We start from the raw sequence: 21,188 nt of genomic DNA, 5'->3' as shown, positions 1-21,188 counted from the left end.
AGCCTAATCGGTTAACGGTAAACGATAAAGGCGGTTGGATGTACTCGGCACAATCCGAGATCGAGTACGGTCGGTGAAAAATCGCATATGGCTGGCGGCGGTCTGGGTTTGATGTATTTTCTGGCAGTCCGCGGTCGCTGACGGCTGGTCAGTCCGGAGAGCGGCATAGAAGACAAGATTGTGATACGATGCGACGGTGTACACCTTTTCAACCCTCAGTCGGGATGATCGTACTTATCCCGTATGCGGCGATTCAAGTGTTCTACTCTAAGCAATAAACCAAGTGGGCGGCTGGATCACCGGTGACGGCTTTAAGTTGCCGCTCATACCAGCTGAACTTATGGCCGCTCGTCGCAGCTGAACTTATGGCCGCTCGTCGCAGCTGAACTTATGGTGTTGCTATCGGCTGGCTGGCGGAAGAGGATATCGCTCACCAGATTCTGCTCCTCGCGCCCGTATACGATCTTGAAGTTATACTGTTGGAGCTCAAGACCCCACCGGGCAATTCGGTCAGACAAATTTTCTATGTGCTGTAGCCATTTTAAATGCGGCAGCAATGTCGGCGAAACGAGGCACAAAACGATAATATCAGCCTGGCTGGTGATACAACCGCTAATTCTTTGTATGGCGGTGACGACTGGAGATCCCCATGCTTGATTCCCAACCACGAGTATGTTTTGCGAACGGGACGGCATAACTAGACCTATTATTCTCTTTTGCGGCCGACTATACTAGCGCGGAAGTGGAATTCTTTGCTAATGAGGATTTCCGTGATGGTACTGTCCTGGTGGCTGATGACACAACTATTTTCTCGGCACTAGGCGATTACATTTCCGCGTACATAAATTTCCGGATTGTCCCGGTATCTACTAAGATTCGGTCCTCTCGTCTATATACCTCCACATTCCGGAACGATGGATTTTCTTCTTCCGTGGAGGCGTCAGTGGTCAGATACAGTGCCTCCTTCGATGACTTCTGCGTCATTTCTCGCCTGCTTGGGACATTCGCAATACCGCGTTAGTCTTCCTTCGGTACCACAAAATGAACAGAAGAGTCGAGGGGTATGTCGGCGATCTTTCTTTTGGTGTCTTCGCTGACCACATCTCCAATAGAGGGAAGTCCGCAGATTTTCTTTCGAGTTCCTACCATGAAAGTCTACCTCGAAGAGGCTCCATGAGCGTAGGATTGAGATGAGGCCCAACCAGCTGAGGCTACGGTAGACTGTTGGTAACGCCGAGCTTCTTTCCAAAGCTCTACTAACTATCCAGGCTAGTTCCAGAACAGATGGGGCGCAGCTCTAGCATTATTGTTGGCCTCACGGGGTGGATGGTTGTCCGTTGTGCAGCCAGGCGTAACAACCTCACGGAAGTTATGTGTCAATAGGGGAAATGACAACAACAGTTGCCATGAAACTGTTGCAGAGCACACTCTGTAAGCCCGCTAAAAACCGAATGCGGCTCCGCCTCCCCGTGGTGCTCGCTGATAACGTTTCTGGACGGTAATATTCCGTCTTGCCAGGTATTATCGGACAGAACGTGTAAATGAGTCGCGTCCCGTAAGGGGCAGTCTATCCTTTTGATGATCCCAAAGGGGTGAAGGAAGAGTTTTTCCAGGCCAGGTGAAGCGCCCCTTCGTGTGCACTTAGACTAAACAGGAGGGCTTATAAACATTGGGTCCTTAAGCCTAAACGCGCTCGGCGCAATCCAAGTGTTTGTGCGCCATAGTGTCGAAAATTATTTTAGCTACAATTAAACGACGCGTGGAACTTCGTTGGATGAAGTCCTGTCGTATGTGTATTAAGTGGACTGTATCTTAGGTGACTATCACACTATGTGGTGAAAGCTGACTGGCCCACTATCTATCTCCTCGTCATCCTCAGCATACGACAGCTCGTATCGTGTCGAGTATGCTGAGTCTTCTTGTCTGTCCAATCAATGCATGTTTGCCATTTCTTAAAACCTAGCTAACGCCCTTTAAGCAGCCCCTTTCCGAGCGGGGTGAGGGCAAAGTACGAGTATGGGGGCATTTTCGAAGTTTCGATGGGTTGCGAAAATTTCCTTCAGGTCGGCTCTTGCCTGGAAGTGTCGTCGTGTACATATTTTAGCCGACCCTTCGGAAAAGCCGAGTTTATGATCTGTTCGGTTATGAAATGAAATTGACGGATGAAATGAAAATCTAACGCCATAGTATGGAATTTCAAAAAACCAAGATAAACTTTACTACCGTGACGGACAACTGCCGGTTGTAGAAACTAAGACTCTAAAACATTGACGAAGAATAAACACTAAAATAAACTGTCTATCCCGTTCATGTTATAAACTAAATTACGAGAATTTCTACTTACGGTGTTCGGTACAGGACGGAACACCAAGACTGGTACGCTCGGGAGGTAGGGCTTTACTCGGCGCACGGATTGAAAACAGTTATGATATCCGTTTCGATTTTTGCAACAGTTATGAAGAACCGAAATAAATCATAATTGATATTCAATATATTGGTTCTGAGCTATATTGGTTTCGGTTTCGGTTCTTCAGAACCGATATTATATCGGTTTATTAAGACGTTTATTAATCGTGTAAGTCTCAAGCGGCGCGATCGCGCTTCTCCGTTACATTGCCTAAAAATGTCAGTCTACCGGTTCGTAGAATCAGATGAAGCTTTATTTGGTTTCCTCCTAATTATTCATTCTTATTTTTGTTATTACACGTTTAGAACTGGAGAAATGTAACGATTATGCTATTTAAAATTTGATTTTGTAAAAATAGGAAAGCGTCATTCAGTTTCTGAATTGAAACGAAAGAAGCGCGATCACGCCGCTTGGTATTTTTCGAGTGGGCTTCACGAAAACCGGTGGGACTCAAATAGTTAAGACAATTGTATCCAGAAGTTGCTGCTGATAAGCTGCTGAAATATTTCACCTATTCTTCGATCGGCAAAACAGAAATGACCCAGCTTGAAGTATTAAACAAATTAAAAGAATTAGAGTTCTGTGTTAATTGATATAAATTTTTAGCAAACAGTATAGACGCCATGTTATAGTTCTATAATCAACTCTGTAGTAATCGTCATAATTTAGGCTATGATATCAATAGCATAGTTTATAGGGTTAATGACTGAAATTGCACGATAAATTAGGAAATACCAACAGCGCACTAAGAGGATCCATAGCTCATAGATTTCCTGCAGCTCATGAAAAAACTGAAATAGAGTAAATATTAGTACAAGTTGGTCGCACAGGTCAATTTTGCTCTAGTTACTCAATTATGTAGTTTCAATAAATATCGATGGTGTCCTCGTTACAAGAATAAATTTTTTGTTATTGTTAAATATTATTGAATGTTCTCCATGTCAATATTGTTGAAAAATCATAGCAAGTAGAAAAGTTAAAATATTTTGTTTCCGAGAAAGGTCTTGATATTACTGGTCTTGCCGATAAGCACCTTAAGTTCTTTTATGATTTCGGTTTAATAAGGGAAATATCCAACATTTTCGCTTTGGAAGAAAAACTAAAAAAATTCAACTTAAGCGTGCTAAACAGATGAGGAGAAAGATTTATATCTAATTTACCGGATTCTATCAAGAGTAGATGAACCATAACAGTTGAAAAATGTTAACTTCTTTAGGAATTAAACTTGTCGGGTCAACTGTAGTAAAATTACTGGCAAAGCATTATCAGTCTGATGAGAATTGACATTCTTTAACGGATAAATTACCCTATGTATATACGAAGAAATAGAATCCTTGATTAAAAGTAAAGTATATAAGATTTACATCCCGTTTTTGGTGTCTTTGGATCTTGTAATTTCTGTATTTTAGTTTTCTTCGTCAGTTCCGTTCTGACAATCGAGCAGTTAAGACGTGTTTACGAATATACTGTGATCCGAACAAGAGGACAAACCATTCAGAGTGGTAATCATAAATTTACACCCAACGACAGAGCCGAAGGAAATTGCCGAAGAAATAAAAGCATTGGGACATGAAACCTCAAAATTACCGTACAATGTTAAACATAAAGACACGAAACAATCTCTACCAATCTTCTTTGCAGACCTAAGATTTGCTTCTCTATTTTCTTCTAATTTAGAATTTGAATTTTCCGTAATAAAAATGTAGAGAACAGTAGAGAAAATAACACCCGATTAACCTTGTAATATTCGTTAAAATTCAATAGCAAGTAGTTGCCTATCGATACGGATTCATGATTTCACCCGATAAACCTGCTTTTCCGTATTCATACATTGACTGAATTGTAGTTTTAGTTATAGCTGTTCTTGTATTTATGAGTGCCATTTTCTCTGTTTCACCAAGCCCGTCTTTATTAATTTCCATGTCTAGTATGGCTAGAAAAGAGTCCTTCATCTTTTTCAGTCTTATTACATCGACCCTGGTAGGTCGACTTCGATCAAAATCTATTCCGTTTAATATTTTTAGATTGTCTTCTTGATATCTGTCCATATCTCCACCTATACCGTGCCACACATTTGCCCACTTTGGAACATTTTGTGTATGACCCAGAAAATTAGCGAGTTTCTTACGCAAAGTCTCAAATTGTTCTATCTCGGGATTAATCTCTCCAAGTCTGACTGGATGAGATGCATGAATTTCTGGTCCTCTATTACTATGCTGATCTTGATGTCTACTTTTTCCAGGTTTTACTACTTCACATCTAGTTACTTTTGTTTCATTGGAAATCTTTTGTATAAATCCACCAAGGCGAAGATAACGATAAAAGCGGGCTTGAAAATGGTTAGAGATATTACGGACCCTATACCGATACTGATTGTAGTCGCCTTCATTATCAAAGGATGATGATTCAAAATCATGTGCTAGCTCTGTTTTCTTTCTTTCAGTTGCACCACCAAATGCACCAAGAGATATAGGAAGTTGATGCCAGCCTTGCTGAATATGATACCGTATTCCTTTATCATGTTGAATACAATTAGCTACCCGATCTCTGAACCTTTCTTGTGTCATCACATTTCTGATCTGAGGTATAGCTTCTGCTAAAGCTTCATATAAACAATTATTTTTTGAATTGCCAACACTATTACTTTCCGATGCACCACTTCCATAAAGCTGAAAATGATTATTTTGAAGCGCGAGTTTAATAATTCTCCCTTCCGCTTCATCTGATGCAGAGGAAAATTTTTGTCTTATACCATTATCTCCTTCAACAATAATTGTTAATGGCTCCTTTAGTATCTTATGTAGTACTTGAGTACACGCATCAACACATGTCATGTTCATTGGAACGTTTTCTCGGACTATATCTGCGAGTAAGTCAGGATTATTAGTTTTAATCATCAGCTGTCTCAAATTTTTATGATATTTTTTTGTAATATCATCTTCTACTGTAAGTCTATTGCCATGGCGCTGTCTACTTTGTAACTCTTCCTGATATTCTTGTTTCAGTTCTTTAAAACGTTCAAGGTATCCACTTTCTTTGTAAGACTGGTATGCTTCTTGCATCTTTTTTCCAACATATTGAACCAGATCATTAGCTATTTTTTTAAGGATAGGAGTTACAACATACTGTGATACAACTCGTCCAGCTTTTTCACGAAGCAGTGACTTCCATTGATAAATCATTTGTTTTTTGAACTCCTCATAACCTTCTTGCTCTTGATTTAGTGAGCCCTGTTCTGCATGTTGTCCTTGCATATTATCTAATTTTTCTCTTATTTTCTTGTCTAAGTTATCTAACAAGTTACCAGTAATTGTTCTTATATTAGCAATATGAATACCGCGTTCTGACCATATTATTCCCTGACTGATAATATGAGTAGACAATGTTAACATACTACTTATTTCGCTTCCTTTTCCAACAGCTTCTGCAATTCCTTGACTTACGCCGCTAGCTATCTTGTTAGCTATAGGCAAGAACTTTTCTGCACAATTTTGTTCAGCAAGAACATTATTGGTTAAATCATTCACCATTTTCCTTGCACCTTCTTCTCCTAATGTCTTATAAGCTCTTTCCAAGCTTATAGAAATGTTATGTTTTTCCACCTCTTGCTCAATGTTTGATAAAATGTCAGAGGCTATGTTTTCACACAATACTTGAAAGTTATTTCCAACAATTGTATGAACTCCTGCATTAATTAATCCATCTACTATATCTTTTCCTGCTTTTAGCGCAATACGCTTTGCAACTTCCTTCAATACTACTTTCCAACCAACAGTTTCAATCAGCCGATTTCCAGACATTTCTGCTATTTTCATACCATATTCAAAGTTAGGCCCCGCTAGTTTATGACCGTAACGTGATAACTTAGTGCCTTTTGAAAGGTAAGCTCCTACACCAACAGTAGTGGCTGTAATCATTAAACTTTCAAGCTTATGCCGTCTATAATCTTCCCAGCTAAAATAACCTGATTTTAAAGCACCTGCAGCAAAGATGAGATCATTTACACCCTCATTAATAAACGCATTACCAACATGAGTCATAGCACCCACTGCATACAACTCTATTGCAGCACCTATAGCTATTTGGATTATCCCAATAGCAATTACTCCCGCAGTGTTGAAAAGCATTTCTTTTGTCCATTTCTCCTCTTCTAATTGTAAAAGTTGATCTAATCCGTTAAGAAAAAATACGCGCATTTCTTCTATATTTGCAGCTTTACTTTTATCATAAAATTCGGTGAGAGATTTTAGTTTACTAGCAGGAACTTTTAAAGCTTTTAATAAACTTCTTGATCTTTTCAAAGTGCTGACAATATTATTAATTGTATCTTTTTTCGTTAGATGTAATCGGTTATCTAAGACTTTTTTCACTGTTTTATCAATACTTTGCGACTTGATCAGTACATTTTCATGGCTTCCATCGGGAGAAAAGTTCAGAGATATTTGTCTTTTGTCGGGTCTATTAATACGATAAAGAATATCTCCCATTAAAGATTCGGCAAGATTTTCAATATTTTCCTTGTTAATAATCCCAATTCCTTCGTATTGTACAGATTGTATTGGATTGCATTGGACAAGCCACTCTTTCTGAATCAAACAATTGAAAAGCTTTTCTGTATACTCTTCTGGAATAAGCTTATCTTGAGAAAGCATAAGTTTAAAGTTATGTTTAGTCATTGTTTGACTATAAATATTCTTCAATTTTTCTTCTAAGTTTTCATTTTCAGTTGTCACCGTAGTAGGCCTGATAATCTTCTGTTCCAGTAACTCCAGAACTAACTTTTGATGTGGTTTGATCGTTAATTGCAAACGGATAGGAAATTCTTTTTCTTCTAGCTGTTTCACAATTTTTTGAAGGAATATTCTGTAGGTAAAGCATACAGACAATAATCCTCTTACAGCATTCTCATAAACTGGACAGGAAATAAGCTGAACTTGCCTTATTTGATCAAATTTGATCTTTAATCTGTAAGCACTATTTTCTGAGTTATCCTTTTTCATAAGAACTTTTTGTTCAACAAGCTCTACTAAAATTTTCTCAGCTTCACTTTTAGTAATATTTGCTTGATTAATGAAGTCTTCTATAGTAATAGAGTCATAACAAGAGAAAACCGCAGATTCGATTTTACTCGGATTTATATTCGCCTTCTTGTTAAATGAAAATACCCTTTTCTCTTTTAGTATTTTATATTTGTCCTCGCCTACAATCTTTATGAAGTCATCTTTTTTAAAGATATTGTCACTATTTTTTTGTTGCGAAATCCATTCTACATTTAAAAGAATTTGTTTATTGTTGTGTTCTAGAGATTGCTTCTTCAACTCTTTTTTATCTACTTTTTCGATTAGAAAGTCCATTAGTAGAAGATCAATTTCTTTCAATCTTTCATTGTCCACTACAACATATTTAACTTCTTTACTTAAGACTCCTTCTTGAATGAGTAATTTCCAAAATTCTTCTCTACTAGGTAATGGTACCGCTTTCTTTAACGCTTTTCGAAACTCTTTTTCATTAATTTCCTGATGTCCAGAAAGAAAATTTTTCAATGTTTCAACCGATACTCCGTAACCAGAACTAATTGTTTTTAGCTTTTCTTCGGAAATGTTCTTTCTTACTTTAGGCTTTTTTAGTATTCCATTTTCAAGAAGATCTTTATATAGATTCCCAGCCAACTCATCGTTAATATCATAATTAACAAAAGATTGTGGAGTAATAATGTGGCCAAAAATATCATCTATAGATCGTGAAAACGTATAGTAAAGGTTAGCTACGTTCTTTTTTTGTTCTTCGTAAGCATCGATTTGAATAATACTGTCAGTATTATTTTTCTTAATTTTACCGATAATACCCGCAGCATTCATAGCAAATTTACTATGTACATCAAAAAGCCTTGCAGCTTTTCGCAATTCTTCCTTGAATTCTTTTAAGGTTTGCTTATTTTCTCCTTCCATAGGCCTTTGTTCCCAATCAATTTTTTTTGCGAGTGCAAACGCTTTATAATAATGCGCCGCTTCAGAAAAATATGGTTCATTTTTAATCACTTTATAATATAGCTCAATGGCATTTTCAAGAGCATTTGTATGCTTCTCATTTTGAGAGAGATACTTTCCAAGTTTAACCATTTGAACTGGATTCCCTTCAACGAAAGATAACCACTTTTCGCTATTCCGAATATCTGAATTTTTAAATTGCGAGATAAATTTATTCAGCAGGCTCTTAAAATTCCTTTTGCTTTGCTCGTCTGTCAAATTCTTTATACATTTACCATTTTCGTCTAACCAGAAAGCCCATTTATCTAAACAGCTGTGCAATAGAATTTCTTTAACTTCAGTAGGTACAGTTTTATCATCAAGATCATTTTTCAATTGTTCGTATTGCTCTTTGAATGCTTTAAAACAGTCTTCCTCGATAGTAATTTGAGTTTCATAGTAGGCTGTAATATCTGATATACGACGTAATTCTTCCGCATCGCGCTCTTTCTTTAAATCTAATACCCTTGAATTACTATATTCTTGTCCTTTTAAATCCATAATGATTAATTGACCGGAACCGTTATCTCCACTTCTGGCTGCTCGTCCGAACGCTTGCTGTTCTATTCGAATGTTGTTAGGTAAATAAGTTAAGCAAACATGCAACCCTCCTGCTGTCCTCAATCCGTCTGTAATTTTTATGTCAGTACCACGACCGGCTAAGTTCGTTGCAATAATAATCTGTCCCTGTTCCAGCCTTTTGTCACCCTGAATAATATCGAGTTCCTCGTAATCACGTATATAGGTATGGACATGTTTTTCATTTTTTCTCCCAAAAGCTTCGTGTAAAACTTCTACATCATTCACTGTTTCACAGATAATTAAAACAGACCGTTCCTCTTTTTCAACGAGTTTTCTCATCTCGTTACATATTTGATTTATCCATTCCTTTTTGCTAGTACAAAGAATAGGTTTGCCCTCTTGGAATTGCTTAGGTTTAGCTGTAGGAATAGTCACAAAGTCTACATTATGTATTTTTCGCAATAAATCCCTTTCTCTCTTTGATCCTAAAGTGCCTGTTAATCCATATAAGTTACTGTACAATTTAAAAAAAGAAATATTAGAGGTAAAAACAGCTTTTAAGCTTTGCAAAGATAATTTACATCCATGTTTGAGTTGTAAAAATTGGTGCAATGCTTCATCCCATTGAGAATTCGTTTGATCCGTTCCTGTATCTCTATCAAGAATTGTAATATTAGGATTACGATCTGGGCTAGTTCCAGTTCTATCTACATCCACTACATAATCCTGTCCTGCATTCATAAAGAACGCTGTTATGGCATTATTAATCCAGGATTCCAAGTGCTTTTCAACAAAAGATCTGAGATAGTTAGGAACACGTATAAATCTTTCTCTTTCAATACACTCGTTTAAAAGGTGGCTGAGTCGATTTTTATAACTAGAGAATTCAGGTAAAAGAATTTCATTGAGCTTCTCATCGTCGATATTTTCTTTTAATAATTTACCCTGACTGTCCAATATCTTAGCTGTAAACAAACGTTCCCATATAATACTTTTATGCTGCTCACTTAATTTAGATCCAAGTTTTCCAATATCTTCTTTTGTCACCGATCCATACAAATCGTTTAGCACTGCTTCTTTAATTGCTTTAACGTCAAAAGCATAGGAAATTTCTTTGTAGTCTGTAGCTGGTCTATTAATCCACTGCCAAATATAAATGTAAACGGATTCTAGCTTATCCAAGCCTGCAAGATCGTGAGATAAGTACAACATATTATTACCCTTATCGAGCAACATGCTGTCCACTTCATCAACGATTACATTTACAAAATTATGATTTCCTAAAATATTTTTCCCATAAAATCTATCCAATAGATAATCACGTTGAAAATTAGATAGATCACCATATATGATCTGGTTGGTTGAGTACACTTCCTTTCTTGTTTCAATATCTTCACTACAGTTATGCGATACATTAATACCGAACATGTTATAGATATCTTTATTGACCTCAGCATCGCGTTTCGCAAGTACAGGAGAGCTAGTTATAATATCTACTTTCTCTCCATGGAGTGCTTTCATAAGCGATGCTGCTACTACAATTAAAGATTTTCCCTCTCCAGTAGACACTTGTGCTAAGGTATTATGGTCATTTGTCAGTAATGTTAATACAGTTAATCTTTGTGTATCGCGTAGCTTAAATCCTCTTTTTAACTCTATCGCTCTATCTATTATAGCAAGCATTTCCTTTTCAATATCCTGCTTTCCTTTATTGACACTATTACTTCGAAATTCTTTCGCCCAATGTTCAATATTAATTTCTGTAAAATTGCTTACCGATTTTCCACCGACCACATAGTTTTCATCACAAATACTTTTGATCGAATTCGCAATCTTTAATAAATCATCAACAATTCCCTTTGAGGTATTACCGTTACCTTTAATTAGCGTGACTAGTTGCGTTATATCTCGTTCTCTCTTGTCACCAATAAATTTCTGCTGCATTTTTTGTGTCCATTTACTAATGGTACAATTGGGCAAAGTCTCTAATTCTTCCTCGCTCAAGTTCCATTTTTCATCATAAAAGTTAAATATAATGTTAGTAAGCACATCAGGAGATAATTTTTGTTCTTTTTCGTTTAGTGCTCCGAGTAATTTCTCTACTAAATCCGTGCCAAATGTATTCTCTATAGATAAAAGATAATAAGAAGCCGTTGGTAACTTTTCACTTTTCTGCCAATTTGTTAGTGGTAACAGCTTATATAACCAATATTTTTCTTTGAGTACATAAGGCCACTCGGATAATTCTAGGCCTTCTAGATTAACTGTTTCCTTCGGAATGTTACTCAATAGATATAAAGTGTCTTCAATACATTGAATAGAAATAGAGCCACCTTGTTCTAATTTTACACCAAATAACAGTAAAACATCTTTATTAACTATTTTCGATAAGTAATCTCGCCATTTAGATTTTTCTTCTAACTGTTTTTTGAAGTGATTTTCGATCTGCAGTAATATCAACTCGTCTATCCAATTTCGTTGAGAATGTGCAGCAACAATCCAAGAAAAAGTATTCTGTTCTTTCCTGCCTTCAATACTAAAAATTAAAATTGAATTTATTATATAGCATAATTCTTGATAAGACACATGTTTTCCGTCACTAGAAAAACGCTTCAATATATTATGCAAAATTCCTTGCTGACCAATATATTGAAATGTAATTTTTTCTAGCCGTGTCTTTAACTGTTGTTGCTTACCGTCCCAGTTAAAGTTTTCTATGATCTTTTTTATATCTTCTTCTTCAAAATATTGCTTATTTTCTGAAATTACGCCATCAGCTAAAAAGGCTTTATTCTTTAAATAATCGTCAAACTTTTGTTTTTGTTTAAGTGACTCAATTTCTATAAGAATCTTTGCGTAAAGATTATCTTTCTTTTTACGTTCTTTTTCCAGTCTTAAATAATTTTTATTGATATTTAATTGTATTAATTCGTCAGCTTTATATAACACATGAATAGTTTTTTTAGACAGGGAATTGTGATTTTCTTGCAGGGATAATCCGTTATCTTGATCCTCAGTATATAATCTAATATTAATATTAAAAACGTACGCCAATAATTCCCTGTAGCTTTTTGATAGTGATCCTTTTTCTTGAATGTATTTATAGTACTCTTTTAGAACATCTTGATCACAGGATATATTTAAACTCTGTTTCTCTTCATTTAAATATTCTTTATACTCGTCATAGTACTTTTTAACACATAAATGTGCTTCCTCCGATTTTCCTACTTCGAAGATAAACGTTTCTAACGAGCGTGTCAGGATTTCACGGGTTTCATTGGTGTTCTGTAACTCTTCTTCGCAAAATTTAGAGATCTTCTCACGTTGCTTTTTACTATTTTCGTAAAGATATTGATTTAGAGTTTCTAAAATAGGATGGAAAATGTTGTTATCTTTTTCTTTTTCTTCGACAAGATATCTTACCGCCGTTTCGGTTGTTAATTCTACATTATCTGTGACTTCTTGATAAGGTGATAACTGCTTTGCAATTTCCTGCAACGTAGCAAGTCTATACTTATCGATCAAAAGCTGTTCTATATCTTTTAATTTATTTTCTATACCACTCCGTGGGCCTTGTTCTTCAAGGGACTTCTGTTTTACTGTTTCAAAATTGGAAAATAAATCATTAAGTTCAGAGCGGATCAGTTCTATGCCCCTTAATTGTAGCCAATTGTCCAATAATTGTGGTTCACCTTTCAACTTATCAATCAAATTATCAATATTAGTAGTATCTTTATAGTCGGCACTCGGTATAGCATCATTACAGGGCTCATTTTTATCTTGGTGAACAAAACTAATATGGCGTTTAATTTCTAATTCCATGGTCTGGTCCTTTTGTTGTTCTTGATTTTCAATATTTGTTTGTAAAGCACGTTGTTTAATATTTTCTAAATCCAATCGCAAATCCTGTAATGTACTTTTTTCTATAGAACTCAAATTATGAGAATAACTAGCCAACACACTGCCTTGCAAAATGTTTCTTTTCCTTACAGCTTGTGCATGGTTCTCCCGGTCAATATTTTGTCTAGTGTTCTTCTTTCTTTCATATTCTTGTTGCTTTTGTTGCTCAATATTAGGAACTACGATTCCAGCATATTTGTTTTTATATGGACACCATACTCGATCACTTGGGTTGTTGTCCTGATCATAATATTCTACTATATATTGTCCTTCATAACGAAACTTAGGTTTCTTCCAGCACTGGTAATCCAAATAGCCCATATCCCAACCATTTCTCCCATGCCTACCGTATAGACCTCCTCGTCCATTTTCTCCTTTTTCGCCTTGTTTGGTACATTTCATAATACCAAATTTCTGATCGCTATTTTTTAAATTTCTCACTATTATATCGCCAGCATATCCTCCATGACCACCCAATCCATATTCTCCACCATGTCCTCCAGGTTGCCCTAATGACCCTTTATAGAGAAAAAAAGCTTGACGAACTGTACGTCTCCAAATATCTCCATACTCAAAAGAAAAGGTGATCTCACATCCTCTTCTTGTAACTGTTTCTATAAAAAAATTCTGTTCAAAAGACCTTAATAATGGAAGATTACCACTGTCACCTACAATTTTACATGTCGTTGCATTAGAACTTTCTATATCTTCAATGTCTATAATAATTCCTTCAATTGTTGCAGTATTAGCCCCTGTGTACCACACAGTTTTTACTCTTAATAAATCATTTGTAATGTTGTTTAGAATCTTTTTTATTGTACCTCCTCTCCATATACTTCCTGAACCAAAATCAGCGATAGGAGGAAATTTTTCCTTAAATTCTTCCTTCGTAATACTTTCTCCGTCCTTGCCATCCTTTCCATTTCCACCATCTTGACCTTTACTGCCCTTTCCACCATTTGAAATAATGGTAAAATTTTCCGGATTTTCTATTTTTTCTACCAGAATCAAGACATTGCCTCCACTTTCTCCAGGATAACCATCTTTTCCTTGCTTACCGTGACTATCCTTCCCAGTACCTGCATTACTAGAATAACTATGATTGTTATCTTCTCCAGATACATTCCAAGTTACTTTATCATGGACTTTTATCGCTTTTGTTAGAACAGCTATATTTCTTCCGTGCCAAACTTCACTTTTAAGGTTTGAATCAATATGTATGACATCAGCACCAACAAACCGTACTTCTTCTACATTGGAATTTTTTGAAAGATTATTTTCTAGCCGCCATAAAATTTCACTGACAACAACATTCTTTCCTCTTACTTCGATAACTAATCGATCATCTGTTTTTCTTTCTTGTATTCGAACTGGCTTCAGATAAGCACCTATCACTTCCTTAAATTTATCTATTAAAAATAGGTCATTTTCCTGCTGTAGACATTTTGCTACTTCTTGCAAAGCTGCTAGATTTGCACCATAGGTGCTTACATCAAGATCAACAATTTTTTTGAGAAATTCATGAAACGATAATTTACCACAACAAAAATCTTCTAATTCGAGTTCAGCAATAATTGACTGAAGATTTGTAGAGATACTTAAAAAATCAAGAAAAGTTTCCAGAAATAGTAATTCTTTTTCAGCATAATCAGTGTAGGCAGCCGTTTGTTCCAAATACTCTTTCTTAAATCGACTTATGAGAATTTTTTCATTCTTCTTACTTACCAATGGATAATGTTCTATTAAAAGCTTATAATACTCTAGTTGTTTAAAGAAATTAGGAATATTGCTTAAGCTTTCGATACTATCTAATGAGCTAAAAATTTCTTGACTAAAAATGCAGCTTTTACTATCAGTCGATCTTTTTAAGAAATCTATTATTTCCTGTATCCAAAATTCTGAACAATATTTCATATACTTTCGTTCAATATAAGCATCGTCGACAAAGCTAAGAGGTTTATGAAATTTTTCTTCTATATAACCTTTTACTCGAACTAAATTATTTTTGTACTCTTTAATTTCTCCAATAATAATGGCTTTTATGCGCTGTTTTTCATTGCTATACTCTTTTACTTCTGGGTTCATACATTTTTTAACGAGGTTCGCGGCAGTTCTCTCATACCGCACACTCAATGAAGATTGGCCAGCTAATTGATATGCCTGACCTAAATAATTAGCTTGTTCTGCAGTAATGAAAGTATTTTTATATTTTGGTACGGTAATTGCTTCTTCTAACGCATTAACAACCCTTAACAGCTGAATATTTTGAATCTGCTGTTCTAAATGTTTCCGATTCTCATCAGACAATTGTTGCAAAGAAACCTGATTTATATTACCTAAAACAATACATAACTTTGTATACTTTTCTATATTAGAATTGCTATATTTTGTTAGCAGATTGTTCTGCTGCTTGTATATTTCACTTATTTCTGCTAAATATTTTTCAGTGTCATTCTTTAATTTTTTTATCTTATTCGAATAATCTTCTTCAGAAACTTCAGCAAGTTTTTCTAAACACTTTTCTAAATACTCCCTTACGCTTTCCAAGTCAACTTTATGTTTCTTAAACAATTCATCATTATAATAGCATGCAAGGTTATAATAGTGATAAGCTAAACGCTCACAATATTGTGAATGAGACCAAGAATTAACATTTTTTCTTATGTCTGCTCTTAGCTCCTTATACTGTTTATTTAATTTTTTTGCTATGCTTGCTAGCCAATGCTCATTTCCTATCCAACTTCCTAAAGAGTTTAAGTATTCAATAGCTTGCTCAAGATCACGTAAGGAACTTGTGCTTTTTCTACTGCTGCTTGCTTGAATGTTACACATATTGTACTTATTTCGTTACCTACTTACTGTTTGCTCTACAGATGGCTGCTCTATATTAGAGCCACATTCTTTTGTAGACAAAGAAATAAATTGAAGAAGACAATAATTTCTAACTTACCAGCTGACTATTAGAATTTCTTGTATGCACAACATCCCCTATAAAGGATTACCAATATTATTAATTTAATATGTGCTATTCTTTGAAAAGACACAAGAGAAAAAATGTTTATATGTTGGTAATTATTTTCCTTATGGTCTTCCAGAATAGAATTAGGAAATGTTCTTTTATTTACTAAACAATTCATAATTATCATAGCATGCAAGGTTATAATAGTAATAAATTAAACACTCACAATATTGTGAATAAAACCAGGAATTAGCATTTTCTCTTGTATCTTTCCTTAGCTCTTAATACTGATTATTTAATCGTTTGTGTGCGGATGAGCGCGACCACGCTTTTCTTGTGTTGTTCCAAAAATGTGGAGGAGAGGCATCGTGCCGCTGCTTGTTAGTATCATTTTTGCATTCATTGATAGTAGTTGCGTTCGTATCAATTGTGATCTTCAATAATATAAAAATTAAATATTATTTTTCTTTTTTTTTTTGAGATAACTGTTTTAAATTACCAAAAGCACAGTGTCAAATCTTGACTTATTTGAAGTATTTAGTCATGACTCCGAAAGTGACATTATCATCCTTTGCAAGAGATCATGAATCATTAGTGATAGCAGTCATGATGAATTTACTGAAAATGCCCCCGGTGCCTTGGGAATGACTCGAATAATTTTCCTGAGGTATCCGGTCCAAAACATATCCTTGCTTCTGATGCGAAACCAATTGAATATTTCAATATATCTTTTTCGGTTTCGTTGTTCACTACAGTGGTCATAGAAACGAATCGCTATGTCGATCAGTTTTTGAATTTCAGAAAAGACTTGAAGCGACGATTATCTCTAGTAAAAAATTAGGATTCAATTTACTTCGACCATTACTGATGCTATAGAGAAGGTATGGTCGGCAATGAAAAATATTCAAGGAACGCAGCCTACAAGTAAAAAGTTTCTGTTGGACAAGTTGTCCGAGTGAAACTTGCGGCAGTGTGTCGAATGCAGTAAAAAATGGTAATGGAAAATACTATTGTAATGAATGAGAATAAAAAATATATTTATTGGTAGAAACAACTTTTTATACAATGTACACCTAATTAGCATAAACTATTACTGTTTTTATTATTGTTCCAAATAACAAAACTACGCATTTCATTCCGCATTTTTAGCATATACCCAAGAAAATTTTTCAGCACTCAAACGATTAATTCTTTTGCCATGCTTGCTAGCCAATGCTCATTTCCTACCAAATTTTCTAAAGAATTTAAGTATTCAATAATTTGCTCAACATCACGTAAAGATCCTGTGTGTTTTCTACTGCTACTTGCTTGAATATTAAACCTATTTTAGTTATTTTGCTGTCTACTTATTGCTTGTTCTACAGATGGCTGGTCTATATTAGTTAGTTCCTTTTTTTGTAAAAAAAGATTCAAGAAAATCCATCGTTGTTTTATGATTACTTTCTGATTCTATAATTCTCTCATCATTGCTTAAACCTTTATTTTTTACCATTATTTCTCTGGATTTACTCAAGCTTTCATAATTTGCAGTACTTTCTTCTGGAAATTCAGCATTTATCAAATGTTTTTTGCAGAGTATCAGCTCATAACTACCCGTATTATCCTTACGCGCAGTCCTACCCTTAATCTGCGTTTCTTCTTTTATATCAAGGGAAAAGAATGTCTGTATAACATGTATTCCACCATTCTTTTCCACAACCATACTGGACTTAAAATCAACTCCACGACCCATACCCCTCGTTGCTAGTGTTACTGTTTTCGTAATTCCTGCTTCATCAATATACTTCTCTTTAATTGGCTTCCTCGTGTTTTCTGTTAATATGTGCAAGCGATCAAATTTACTGAAAAATTTCTCTTTAAATTTGTCTATTTCAACATCTCTATCGAAAAATATTAACACTGATTGCCCTGAGCCAATCTTAGAGTTTGCACGACTATAAATTTTATTGAGCCATTCTTCCTCTGAGTCTTGACACATAAAGTCGTTGTTTTTATCAAATTGTAAATTAGAATGACCAAAAAAAGATGGCATTATAGAATTTTTATTAATGCTATAAGATTCTTTTATCGCTTTCCTTTCATGGGCATTCAGCATACTTAAAGTACCAGTCACTCCTAAGATAAGAGGGTATTGCTCAGGCAATTTTGCATAAGACACGTTTCCACAGTATATATTGAAATAACCATAATTTTCACGATTAAAGTCTTTTTTCTTTAATCTAAAATAATTAAACGTGTTGTAGTAATCACTGTAACTGTGAATAGAATAAATTCCATTATTCTTTCTATAGCTTATGAATCCATCATCATTAATTTTAAATTTATTAATATACCAATCTTTATCATTTCCTTTTGCAACTTGTATTGCATTGTCAATCATTGTGTCAAGATGTTCTCTGTAAAAAGATTGATTATTATATTCTTTTTTAATGATCACCTTATCTTCTGCTTTCAAAAGATAGTATCTTCCAGGTTTAAATCTGAATTTATTAAATTCTTTAAAATCTTGATCTCTTTTTCCTATCTTTTCAGTAATAAAGTCTTCTATCTTATTTAAAATAGTACTTTTTTCATAACTTTTGTCGGCCATTTCCCATATTTTTTCCTGAATACTAGCTAATGCTGGAATACGTATCGTGGTACATGCACCATATGTATTTCCGTAGAATTGATCAGAAAAGAAAACATCTACTTCATCTATTAGCAAAATAGTATTACTGATATCTTTTTTCTTTATCTGCCCACTTTGTTCGACATTGTGATTTAAAATACGACCTTCAACTAGTTCTCGCAACCCTCGCTTCTTGCCATTTACTTCAGGTCGCAATATTTCATTGGCCATTTCTTCAAATGTGCCATACGTTATTTTATTGTGAATACAAAACTGTTCAAAAAAGTCATCAAAATCTTGTTGATCTCGAGTTGTTAAGTACTCGTTGTAACAAACAATCCGTACCTTATGACCCATCAATGCCAACAATGAAGATAGCAACCCTAATACAAGTGATTTTCCTTGTCCTGTTAAGACTTGTGCGAGGTGCTTATCAACACCTTTAGAGTCCTCATCAACGCTCAATAATCGCAGAATACACAATATTTGAATACAATGTGGCTTTAAGCTTTTTCCCGTACTTACAATATCCTCTGATGCTTGTATGGACCACACAGCAGCTAGCCCAGCTAGAAGATCAGGTAAAGTCTCTCTCTTGAATTCTAGATCCCAATTATGGATTTTAATTGTTTCAGATTGCTTCTTTACTTGTTCAGTAATAAATTTGATCTTATCTAGATAATATTTGCCGAGGGTCTGTTCTATGTAAAAAGTAAACTTCTTTAAGTATCTGTTATAGCAATTTTCTAATATTTCTTCCGTCTTTATTGTGCTATTGTTGTTTTCTTTTCTATATAGCTTTAAAGCTTCTTCTATATCAATCTCATCTTGTTTTCTTAAATACCAAAAAGATTCTCCTATGATGTTAATTCGTTTTTTAAAATCCCTATAAGAGTTACTATTCTCTATTACACAAATAAACGGCTTGGTGCTTTCTTCTTTAAATGTATCGAAGGATAAGTAATCAGGTTGCTCAGTTAGATAAAGAAAAGACTTCTTAATTGCTGAAAGTAATTCACTTGCTGCATTTAAATTATCGTCAACCGTCCATTTGTTTTGCCCGAGTAAATTACTTACACCATTTAATAGATCTTGAATGATTTCAATAAGGTAATGATTAGGGATACTGTTGTGTTTTTTTATGAAATTTTCTGGATCTAAAACTTTGTATGACTTTTTCTGTGTATTGACTAACTCTACTCCAGTAAAGTAATTATTTTCTTTAACAAACCAAATGAATTCTACAGCATTTAAATCTTCTAGGAATTCATTAAAAACTCTGGAACAGTTAATTAAACTTTGCGATTTTGATTTTTTATCAAGTACAGTACTTGTAATATTAAGTAATTTTTTACGTATTTCTTCCATGTCTTGTTTGAACTTCCCATAAGGAAATTTATTAGAAAATTTGTCTAAAATAAATTCTGTCTTCTTCCAATATTCATTATACACATCTACCAAGTCTCTAAAATCATCAAATTGTTTATCTAAAAATACCCTCTTGAAAGATTCTATTTGTTTTGTTAAAATAGTTTGTGATACACCCTTTGAAAGATAAGGACTTGTTTGTGCTACAAATCTTACAACATTGTGTGTTGCTACTCGAAATGACTCATAATGAGCATCTTTTGCCTCTTGAATGAAACTCATATAACATTCTAGCAAAGGCTTAAATAATTCAAGACACTTTTGTGATTTTTTAGGAAATAGCTGAGCAATGGCATTGTCAAGAACATATATCCATATTAAACGCTCCTCAGGTTTATCTAAAGACTTATTACTGCTAGCAGGCCAGCTCGTGATATGCTGCCACGATGTTTTATCATTAGAACCTTGTAACAATTTGAATTCATACTTAAATTTTTTTTCGTCAGAATAATAACCAGGCTCAAAATGCCTCATCAGTTTAAAAATAAAATAATATTGTTGCTCAAGGGAGCGATATAGAGGGGACGGTAATGGCCAATTTATAGATTTTATCAAGCTCCATTTTCCTTGTTTATTTTTTTTAAGCAAATCATTAACAGAAATATCTGTTTTACCACTAATCTCTAAAATTATCTCCTGAAAGCTCTTACAAAGATAGAAATAATTTGGATGAGTGAGAGGGGCAAAATTTTTCAGAGAGGAACTTACTTGTGAACATCTTGTAAATAAAGCATCCCACGCATCACCTACAAGGTTCAGAAAAGGTTGTTCTCTCATCATATCAAGGAGATCTATAAACAACTGCATATCTTTACTACTGATATAAAATATCAAGCCATCATGCAAATCAGATAAATAATCTACCATAACAGATGGAGCCATTACAAAAATAGACCCATAATATTGGTCCTGCAAGGTATTTCTGTGATTATTTACAGTTTCTTTACAGATTTTCCGTAATTCTGCTAGTAAATCCATTGTATACAATTGATCAACTTTTAAAAAATTTTTCTTTCTTACATCCAGAGCTATTTCTCTATCAAGCAATCGTCGATTTCTACTGTTTGTCTCGTGTGAAATATTCTTATTATTAGCTATTCTCTCTAATATCAATGTATTATTAGAAAACTTTTTCCATTCTTCTAATTTTCTAAAAAGTTGGAAAAAATCTTCTGCATACTCAATATTATCTACAGTTTTACTGCTTCTATTTTGTAAAAATTGTTTAAATTGCTCATAAGCAGTATTTCTATCACTTAACAATTTGTCTTTTATAATTTCAGTTACCATAAGTTTTTTTAAAATACTTCTTTTCACATCTACAGTAAAACGTTT

The 21,188-nt window shown here is 34.5% G+C and overlaps 1 protein-coding gene across 6 annotated transcripts in view; it reads right to left on the bottom strand.

Moving 5' to 3' along the window:
* Positions 1-1,652: 1,652 nt before the first annotated feature.
* Positions 1,653-21,188, bottom strand: part of LOC116426667 (uncharacterized) — a 28,928-nt gene continuing 9,392 nt past the window's right edge. For 4 of the 6 annotated variants that reach the window (XM_076369998.1, XM_076369995.1, XM_076369997.1 and 1 more), the window contains 2 exons: positions 15,806-15,843; positions 1,653-15,191 (listed from right to left, as the gene is read on the bottom strand). In XM_076369998.1, coding sequence (XP_076226113.1) covers positions 4,183-14,940 — 10,758 coding nt within the window. In that variant the 5' untranslated portion in view covers positions 14,941-15,191; positions 15,806-15,843 and the 3' untranslated portion in view covers positions 1,653-4,182. The remainder of the gene's footprint in view (positions 15,192-15,805; positions 15,844-21,188) is intronic. The other 2 variants (XM_076370000.1, XM_076369996.1) reach the window with 2 other exon arrangements.

This window comes from Nomia melanderi, chromosome 8 (assembly GCF_051020985.1).
Source record: "Nomia melanderi isolate GNS246 chromosome 8, iyNomMela1, whole genome shotgun sequence".
NCBI lineage: Eukaryota > Metazoa > Arthropoda > Insecta > Hymenoptera > Halictidae > Nomia > Nomia melanderi.
The sequence above is the reverse complement of the archived record's forward strand: the minus strand, read 5'-3'. Positions and strand labels throughout refer to the sequence as shown.